General features: G+C 36.7%; 1 protein-coding gene across 1 annotated transcript in view; it reads left to right on the top strand.

Moving 5' to 3' along the window:
• The first annotated feature begins 304 nt into the window (after positions 1-304).
• Positions 305-10,701, top strand: part of cs (citrate synthase) — a 16,717-nt gene continuing 6,320 nt past the window's right edge. The window contains exons 1-7 of the mRNA XM_014016246.1: positions 305-467; positions 3,252-3,302; positions 3,594-3,701; positions 4,977-5,042; positions 5,492-5,623; positions 8,537-8,725; positions 10,193-10,392. Of these exons, the coding sequence (XP_013871700.1) occupies positions 417-467; positions 3,252-3,302; positions 3,594-3,701; positions 4,977-5,042; positions 5,492-5,623; positions 8,537-8,725; positions 10,193-10,392 (797 nt within the window). The 5' untranslated portion in view covers positions 305-416. The remainder of the gene's footprint in view (positions 468-3,251; positions 3,303-3,593; positions 3,702-4,976; positions 5,043-5,491; positions 5,624-8,536; positions 8,726-10,192; positions 10,393-10,701) is intronic.

The raw sequence follows: 10,701 nt of genomic DNA, 5'->3' as shown, positions 1-10,701 counted from the left end.
ATAGCTACACGACCTTTAGGGAACCTGCTCAAAGGAGGCTCGATCAATGAAGAGGCCAGCTAAAGGTCACTGAAGTGTACCTTWCATTACGATGTTCTGTCTCATGTAATGTATGAGCGGATTGGAGCGGGCTTATTAAGGCTGTTCTAAAACGATTTTGAACCCTCGTCACAGAGTCAAGCAAGGCACCGTCCAATCAGGATAGACACGATTTATTTTTAACCAATCAGATGCTTCTTACGATATTTTGACGATCCTGCCCAACGTCCAATCGTCACTGCGGACGGCTGCAGGCCTCAATCCGTCTTCAACCTTCTCTCTTCTGGAGGGGCACCTTCAACTAGCTCCGCGGTCCATTGGCAGTGGCTTACTTTGGTGTGTAGTTTAAGTAGAAGTAACTCTTTATTACAGACGCAATGTCCTTTCTGACCGTCAGCAGGCTAGTGCCTAAACTTCTTAATTCAAAGGTAAGACTTCATAAAACGAACTTAGTGGGTTTTTTTAAGTCAAAGTTGCCGACGTTTTCTTGGAGCTAACTTTTGGCTAGCTAGCTAACAATGTATTAGCTGGCTAATAGTTAATAGCTAGCCCAGCCTTGTCAGCCACAGTGTGAAATGCAGTTGAACAATTGTGTGGGTGGTTACTGCTCACTCTTTGTCAAGTATTTTAGGTGTGCCGCTCGTTTCTTGCGGGTTTATTCCGTCATTATTGAATGTGAACTTATGTCTCGTTAGCTCACGTTAGCTTACGCTGGCCTTGTCAGTCCCATGATCTTGGACATCATGTTTCCTCAGGCAGGGTTACCAGACTGTGTTATACCCGASCTTAAGAGCTGATTTCCTTTCATTTGATATTTAGCTAACTGTCATTCATATGTTTGGCCGTCTATAAAAACCMTGATCGTATTTAAACGTGTATTTTACTTCCATTGTTGACCTTCACATACTTTTCAGCATATTATTATCTAATATTCCTCCTTTTTGACAGATGTTGCATAATTGTGTAAATCATATTTTTAAACAGTTCTGTAGAACAGGATTTGTGTGTGTGTGTTTAAATAATTTAAAATTCATTAYAGGGAAAAGACTGTCTATTTAGACTTGTAAATTGAGAATGAGTTTTTATAGTTAATTGGGTAATTTTATTATTTTATCACAGGKTTTCACAAGGTGCCAGACAATGATCTAAGTGCATGCACTGGCTGCAGTTTACCTGTGATTACAACCTGCTGTCTCACCCACYGACCTTTCAATACAGGCTCATTTTTGCATGCCACTTTCATTTAAAATATTTACAAAAGTTGTCCAGAAGGTCCTGCTTCCAGCCTGTTTAGGTGACTTAATGATTTCCTACCTTGCTTGAACTGGTGTGCATTATATTTGTAGAGCAGACCTCTGACACATTTTAACCTGTTCTCTTATCAGTGCTCTCAGCTCGTGAGAGTTATGAGTTAGCTGTTTTTTTTTTTTTTTTTTTTTTTTTTTTTTTTTTTGTAGTTGCATAATAGTTAATTACTCTAAACTGTATGATTAAAATAAAATGGCCTGAGGCTTTTCTCTTAGTTTTTCTTAGGGAGTTGTTAATTTTTGATGTTGGAAATGTCAATAACGGCATTTTTTAAAACAAAAATACAAGTTTAACAAATGTTCTGTTTGATTTTACTCACCTCTGACTGTCATTGGGTTATTTTGTGTGTTTGTTTGCCTACAGCAGGCATGTCCAACTCCGGTCCTCAAGGGCCGGTCTCCTGCAAGTTTTGGATTTGTCCCTGCTTCAACACAGCTGATTCAAATAGATGATTTGCCTTCTCAGGTCTGCAGAGGCTCACTAATAAGACACTCCTAAGGTTCAGCTGTGTTGAACCAGGGCAGCACCTAAAACATGCAGGACACCGGCCCTTGAGGACTGACTTTGGACACCATTGGCTTACAGCAATGTTTTGCCCATTAACAAGGTTGTTTGTTTTGTTAACTATAAACAATGTTAGTCTCTGACAGTCAAGTTTAGTGTATTTACTTATAAACAAGTGTTCTTCAAACTGCCTCCTTACTAGCTGAAGTGGCCTATACATAAAATTGATTAAACATCCTGAATTTAAACTAAAAATTAAAATGCATTCTTACACTTCATCTCAGCCTGGTGGAGGTTGAGAATGACTGAGTCAAAGCTTTTAATAGGAGACCCCAAGTTGTTGCATAATCACKTTCAGCTGTGTATTCAGCACAAACCCACCTTTTGTGTTGAGGACCTTTAGTTGGACCCTATTCATTTGTAACGAGTTCACTTCCTCCGTCTCTATCCTCTAATGAAAAAATAAAAAATAAAAATTCTGTTTAAGAGTTCAAATAATGTTTCAGCTTCTTTTTTATATAATTGCAAGAATTTTGTCTTCCAAGCACTTTCATAACTTGTTGTAGTATGTCTTTTTTAACCTCCCATCATTTTGTCCCTGCTCCAACAAGACGTAGCCTGGGGAATATTAATTATAAACAAATGTGTTTCTCCCTGAGAAGGATTTTAACTTTCTGAATTTTTCCAGATAAAAGGCCTATGAATGCATTTTTAGGAAATTTGTCATTTTTAGACATAAAGGATGTTGATAATAATAATAAAAGGCCCACTTAAGTGCWAAATACTGTCTTCAGATTAGTATAAGTACACATGCAAACCATATTTGAGCCTGGGGTGCCTAGTGTTCAATTTTAAACTAGTACACAATCGTTAAGCAAGTAATTAGTACTGTGTTACTGCTCATCAGTCAAAAACTGTTTGGGTTACAAATTAAAAATCTTTTTGGTAAGGTAAATAAAATAAAAAYAGYAAAGCACTCCCTAGCAGCTGTTTTTTGTAATCATTGGTTTTWAAAGTTAAGGTTGAGACTTTACTTTGGGTTCCCAACCTCATCGTAGAAGTTATGAAYATTGAAAACATGAGCACAGGAACTTGTCATAATTTCAGTTGAAGACATCTTGAAGTGCATGAGATTTGTAGGTTCAGTAAAGATCGGTGTTCTTGGCAGTTTTTCTGACATTTTTATTCATATTGATATCAAAATAGTATTGTAAAATTAGGAGTTATCTAGTGATATAAATTATAAMCATATCATCCAGCCCAAGTCTCACTTAAACTGTCAGAAATAGTAATGTTTTGCCATAATATTTTGTAACCTTTGAGCTGTTTCAGTTCATGTATAAGTTTTATTTTGGTTGTTTGTTGCTCTTACAGTCAGATTTCTGTTCTCTAATTCACAGAATGCCACTTTCTTTTTTGTGGCTGCTAGAAATGCCAGCGCAGCAACAACAGTAAGTAGACTAATTTAGTTTACATATGTTTTACTTGTTTTAGATTGTGCACAATTGTTTATATTAAAATTAAAAGAATTATGTAKACTGCAGTAAAAGCCATTTTTGACTGCAGTCTTTCAGGTTTTAACAGAACATTCTGACCTTTGTCATGAAACATGTACAGATCAATTTTTTTTCTTAGAAATGTCTATAAATAGTCTGTTTAACTGTAGTCCACATCAAAAGAATGTCTCTTATTGTAGTAGTGTTTATTTAAGGGCTTTACTAAACTTTTTTTCTTTCTTTCAGAATCTGAAGGATGTTCTGGCAGATCTTATTCCAAAAGAACAGACCAGGGTGAAAAACTTTAAACAACAGTATGGAAAAACCAACATAGGTCAGATTACTGTGGATATGGTGAGTAATTCTAGATTTGTTAATTATATGTATAGGGTAGAATACAGTGACAAATGTTTTTTTTTTAAAAAAAGGAACTGAATTTCTGACTCAGTGTTTTAATCTACGAGGGGACATTTAGGCTATTGACCATGACCAGGATTAATAGTGGCATGGTAGCTACACATAATCCATTTAGGCCTGCCCAGACTTGCTTACTGCAGTAGGTATCCCTGTGCAGTCGWATCTCTTACAATTTAGACTCCATGTACATGAATATAGATTTCTGACAGCACACATTTCAGCTGAGTCATGCAAAATGGCTGTAAACTGTGGATCTTATACAAATGGGCTCACACACCTTTACAACATGATAGAAACGTTTTATGGTTGGTTTCTTTATGGATTTTAAAGAAATTGATGTCTTTATTTTCTGTTATCAGACCACTTTGTTTTAATTTTATTATTTGTCCACACTATTGTTAATTTTTTTTAGTCTTGCCAACTTTTTATTATCAGGGGTGTAAGAAAATATTGATACACTGAAATATCGTGATATTTCATTTCTTGATACTGTATCAGTTCTCTAAAGCACTGTATCCATTTTTAATTAAGATTTAAAATGTAACTTTTCATGCCAGCAGTTACGGTAATTCCAGTGTTGTAATTTAGCCTCCAGCCCCTTGTTGGCAGCAGTCAGTCATCCTTTTAGCTCTTGCACTCCTAAAGAGCCAGAGAGTATAGGCTCAAACGTTAGCATTGTGAGTAAACATTAGCACGAAGTACCAATGGCTAAATTTGGGCAGATTAAACCGACATCAGCTGCCTTCAAATCTGAGGTAGTGTTGCCAAATGTCCYTTATTAGCCAGGATGTCCCGTATTTTAAGAAAATTAAAGTGTCCCGCACCGGTCACTCTTTCTTCTGACTGCAGCCTGCAAGCAGAGCCGTCTTGTTACGAAAGGCAGGCAGGCATCTGTGTTACACCTTAAGCTGAAGGGAGTCCCTGTGGGATGATACGGAAGTGGCCAAATGCAACGATCATAGGAATTATTAARGGCATTGAAATAAATTTTTGGAGAAAAAAAGTCAATATATTGCCTTGCTTGCAGTATTGCGATACATCGTATCACCAATTTCTTACACTTGCATAAAAATATATATTTCAGGCTTTAAAAAGTGTCTTTAACATACTGACAACTACAAACACAAACTCTCTAATGTTAGTAAAGCTATTTATTTTTCATAATGTAATGTTGGTATATGCTTATGGTTGCTGTGTTTTTTTTTTTTAAAGGTGTACGGTGGTATGAGAGGAATGAAGGGTCTGGTATATGAAACCTCCGTATTGGATCCTGAGGAGGTGAGTCTTAAAGCTCATGCTGACATATGGCACACTGGTGGTCTCATCTTTGTTATGGTTACAAAAACAAAGGGTTGATTTTCATCACAGGTTGTATCTATAAATAAAATAAATAAAATCTTATTACATTTTCATTTAGACTAAGAATATGCCAGGACTACATACTGTTCACAGAACAAGTATTGTTCTAGTGCCTGCGTGTCAGGACTGTTATTATTTGAACACTTTTATTGGCTTCCTCTTAGTTTTTGCTATCAGTGACAGCTATCAGTGGAAAAGTGTCAGTGTCTTCCTATTTCACAACCATGGAGCCATAGAGAGATAAAATCTTTGCTTTCTCTTTACTTTGCATTTAAAAAAACTTACCAGTATACTGTTTTAGTTGATTGTTCTGTTTACCACATAAGACAAACTATTTTAATTTGTTCCCCTTTTCCTTTAATCCACAGGGCATACGCTTCAGGGGCTACAGCATTCCAGAGTGTCAGAAGTTGCTACCTAAAGCTCCAGGAGGTGAGGAGCCTCTGCCTGAGGGCCTCTTCTGGCTTCTGATCACAGGACAAATCCCAACTGAGGAGCAGGTGAGTGGCTGGGAGAYGTCACAATAAATTATTAATGTGCACTACAGTAAGCATAAGCAAATGTTGGCTGTTTTTTATTTTTTTAATTTATTTATTTATTTTTTGGTCCTGGTGGCTCAAACTGTTCTTGCTAAATTTTTTTCATACATTTTATAAAATGATTGTTCTTGCTCAAAAAAAAAAAAGAATATGAACAAGTGTTTTGTCACATTGTGTTCAGAGAAGGCAGGCATTAGATAAAAGGAAATATTGCAAATGAGGTTACTTTGTAACCTTAATAAATGCTTAGTTTTTTTCTATGTAGGGATGCACGATAACTTATTTTAAGAACCGATAACTTTCTCCTTCTAGTAGCAGATAACCGATAATAACCATGCCAGGAGATAAGACTAGTCAAAAATGGGTAAGATCATAACATAAATAAACAAGACCAAAACCAAATGACTGTAAATTATATTATTTGAAATAAACTCTTGGCAAGTAAACATTTCTTAAAATATATCAAACAAAACAACTTCTCAAATGGCCATAGTTTTAAATAAGGCACATTTTTTATATAAAAAAGACGTTTAACACTGATCTNAGATAAGACTAGTCAAAAATGGGTAAGATCATAACATAAATAAACAAGACCAAAACCAAATGACACTGTAAATTATATTATTTGAAATAAACTCTTGGCAAGTAAACATTTCTTAAAATATATCGAACAAAACAACTTCTCAAATGGCCATAGTTTTAAATAAGGCACATTTTTTATATAAAAAAGACCTTTAACACTGATCTCAGATTTAAACAAATATGTACAAAGAGAATAAGTCATTCCACAAGTTCAAAACAGATAATTCACTAACACAAGTTAGATTCAAAGTACATTTGTTTTTATTATTATTATTATATCATTTAAAATACTTTTCTGCCTGAAACAGTGCTTCTGAGATAGGTTATGCACTGTCAATCAAAGTGTGAATGCATTACGACCGCATTACTTACTGGAAGAGAGAGATGCAGCAGCAGCTCAGCATGGTAAACCGTGGCTAACCCCTAATTTACATTACTTGTATTCTGTCTCCGCTCCGCTCCAACCTCCGCAGCAAATACTCACCCATTATAATCAATGACAGTGTTTACACTGGCTGCACACTGGCTGCGCAGGGCGGCGGTGAGCGGACGGCGATCCGTCAAAATTAGAACAGATCCTATTTTTGCCGGACGACGGAGCAGCGCCGGAGTCAGTTTTTAAAGATTGCATTGCACCAACAGCAAAAGACATGAGCACAACATCCGTAATTTCAAAATAAGACACTGTTCGGCGAAATAATGTCGAAATTGCAGCTATAGTAATAAATATACGGATATATTTCTACACAAATGCTGTCAGAATGTATTGTTCTGTTTGGGAAGCAGATAGAAATGTAGCATGAAGCATATGTGTACACACACGATACACATGGATTTTATTTTGAAATCAGAAGTTTCAGAAAGCCGACAGTGAGACAGTTTCAACACAGATACCAAAAGCCTTTAGATCGTTGTTTTCAGCTGTGTTTGGAGTTCGTCTTTCACAGAATTAATTATTTTTTGCTGTGACTTCCACACTTATCACTGAATTTATCATGCAATCTGCTTCCTGCACGTCTGTTGGACCGGAGCGGAGCGGAGGTAGTGTAAACTGGACTTGAAACGGTGCAGCTGCGACCTGCGCAGCGGAGACAGAACGGAGACAGAACGCAAGTAATGTAAATCTGGGGTAACAAGGAGATAAAAGCTTTGGTCTTTAACGAGGGTAAACGGCTGCTTGTCGAGCTCCATCATTTCAATCGTTGAAGTGCTTGAGATTTGCGTCTTCTCTGGCAATTATTTTGGATTTGTGAAAAGCCTCAGCAATGATTTAAGTCTCGATGAGTTCTTGAATGCTAGCTTGTTGTTTTCTAGTGAGACAATTGTTTTTTTCCGACGCCATTTGAACGTTGCGCTGGTCGGGCAGGATGGGGAGCAGTTTGACCAAAAAAGATAAAAATWGATGAGCACACCCACTACCGCACTGGCAAACATGTACATATGTTATCGGTTCTGCTTGTTATATCGGATCGATAAGTATGACGTCGTAATCCCCTGATATCGGGCCGTGCACCCCTAATTCTATGACAGTTTCACATGTTTTCATCACACAAGTTTTGAGGTACCTCATGATTAAAATGTGGTACTTACAGACAACCAGAAAAAATGAAGAAGCAATTTTGATAAAACGTTTTACAAAAAGAAATATTAGGAAGTTTTAAMGTTCTGTGATTGACTTTTGATGCCACAAACTACATACTACTATCCTCTTGAAGCCTGAATACAWTTCTGTTTAAAACGCGTACATGCTTTGCCACACAAGGCTCTAAGTTTAGTCACAAAATTGTAAAAGATAAGCACATTTGACACTGAAGCTTCAGTGTGAGCAAATCTAAACGCATGCATTACGAAAACGTTTTAATGTCTTGGCAGGAACAATATTGTTGACCAAAGAGAACAAATAATCTCTGCATTTAATTGAAGGAAACTTTCTAATTGTTTTATTTATAGCATATAGGATTGAAATTTTGAAAATAGGCAGTCTGAAAACTGTTTTTAGATTTAGAGTAATTTTATTGTTTCCTCTTGTGAGCAGCAGCTCCTTGTGCTTGTGTTGCATGCGTTTTTATTATCTTTTTTAAAAACTGCAACAATCTTCACCATTTATAAGATAATGCTTTCAACTAAAATCCCTTCTTCTTTTAACTGATGGTGGCATTTCTCTCATTACATTTTGTACCCTTTGTTTTGTCATCTTTGCAGTGTCAAAGGTGAAAATTTGAGTTCTTTTTTTCCCTTTTAGACAAATGTAAGTTGATGTAAATTCATAATTTTTTGCCCCACCCCCCACAGGTAAGCTGGGTGTCCAAAGAGTGGGCGAAGAGAGCAGCGCTCCCCTCTCACGTTGTCACCATGTTGGATAATTTCCCCACAAATCTGCACCCCATGTCTCAGTTCAGTGCTGCTATCACAGCTCTGAACAGTGAGAGCAGTTTTGCCCGAGCCTACTCCGAGGGAGTCCACAAGTCCAAGTACTGGGAGGTGAGATTATTATCATATTCTGTTAAATAGCGGCTTAGTGTTTGGTAGAATTATGGCCTRATGGATGCAATGGTGTTGAATTTAATACTGAAAGTAATGGTCATAAAATGAATAACCTGTTTTCTGTTTGAGTGCTGTGTGGCAGTRTTGTATAAAGTACCACAAAGTGATACTTGAGTAAAATTACAAGAATCTTAACAAAAAATTACTTGGTAAAAATAAAAGTCTCCTTTATAAATGTTACTTGAGTAAAAGTCTTAAAGTATCTGATATTTTTGTACTTAACTATTAAAAGTAAAAGTACTGATTTAAAAAGAGCAGTTAGGTTTTCTGTATTGACATTTATTAGGTGGTGACCTCCCAGAAAAATGCAGAAATGACTGTATTGTATTAAAATAAGTAATTAATGTTAAATTTAGGATGCACTAGTCTAGCTGTTTCAGTTTATATACATACACTATATCAAGGGAGGCCAAACCTTTTCCCCTAAACAAAAATCTGTCCGAGGGCTGCGGCCAATATAATTCATAAAATGATGATGATGATGATGATGATGATGTTGAAAGCCTTTGTCATTGTTTGCACAATGAAATTACATTTAAGAACACCCATTCAAGAAGACACACTCATAACAAAAATATGGGGGAACAAGTGATCAGGTCATGCGGCAACCAGTAGGGGTCGTGCTACCTTTAAAAAGCTTGGAATACACACAGTAGGAAAGATGAGTTTAAAAAAAGATGCTCTGATTCTATGTTTACACAGAAACACAGAATCATAYGCTCAAAAAACCCACTGTCTCAGTGCAAGGCAGCTAAGGAAGGAAGGGAGGGGGCTGGGGATCAAACACATGGTACGGGGTAGGATGCAGCAGAGCCAGTGACGTTTCAGGGTAATACTCCATGCTGGAACCAATCAAAGACCTCCAGAATCCAAAACAAGTTGTTATCAACCAAGCACAAATCTCCAAATACTTCTTAAGTACAGTTGTTTTATTTTAATGATTATGTCCTGCTGGAGTGTGACATGACTTGTTTGTGTACAAAGTAATACGCTATCAGAGTTTTATATATTTATACTTCTCATTCGACCACAATTAAATTCACTCTATCTAGGAGACACAATTTATATGGATAGTATTTATTTTTTACAACAAGCTGGAATGAAAACAAGCAAAATGAAATAAAAGTAACAACTTTCTATTTCTTGCCTTTCTAAAAAATGTAAGGAGTAGAAAGTACAGATAATTGTGTGAAAATAAAAGAAGTAGAAGTAAAAAGTATGCTGAAAAATAATTACTTAAGTAAAGTACAGATACCCAAAAATTCTACTTAAATGCACTAACAAAGTATTTGTACTTAGTTACGTTACAGCTCTGCTGCGTAGGGAAACATTATGACCTCACAGGGCTGCTGGCGTGGCATCTTGCTGATTCTTACACATTTTATTTTTAATTCATATTTTTAGTTTGTCTATGAAGACTCAATGGACCTGATTGCCAAGTTGCCCTGCATTGCTGCTAAGATTTACCGCAACCTGTACCGTGAAGGCAGCAGCATCGGAGCCATCGACTCCAACCTGGACTGGTCTCACAACTTCACCAACATGCTGGGCTACAGTGAGCCCCAGTTCACAGAGCTGATGAGACTCTACCTGACCATCCACAGGTGCAGCTTACACCATGCCTTCATATCATGATGTTGTGTAATTTCATCTGAAAATAACAAACCACACCTCTAGAGTGCAACCAATTTGCTTTCAAATGTGACTTGATTTCTTAATAGTGCGACTAGAAAAGAATTCAGGTCTCACTGGTGCGACCAGTCGTTCGAGGAGGGGCGGCGGGTCACTACTTTCAACAAATCGAACACCACCCCCACCCCGAGCCTGTTTATATTTAGAACCACATTGACAGAAATGCTCTGATATATGTAATTGAATAAATCATCAAATATGAAGAATAAATAGTATTAAAT

The sequence above is a fragment of the Austrofundulus limnaeus genome, unplaced genomic scaffold, assembly GCF_001266775.1.
Source record: "Austrofundulus limnaeus strain Quisiro unplaced genomic scaffold, Austrofundulus_limnaeus-1.0 Scaffold141, whole genome shotgun sequence".
Taxonomy (NCBI): Eukaryota; Metazoa; Chordata; class Actinopteri; order Cyprinodontiformes; family Rivulidae; genus Austrofundulus; species Austrofundulus limnaeus.
The sequence above is the reverse complement of the archived record's forward strand: the minus strand, read 5'-3'. Positions and strand labels throughout refer to the sequence as shown.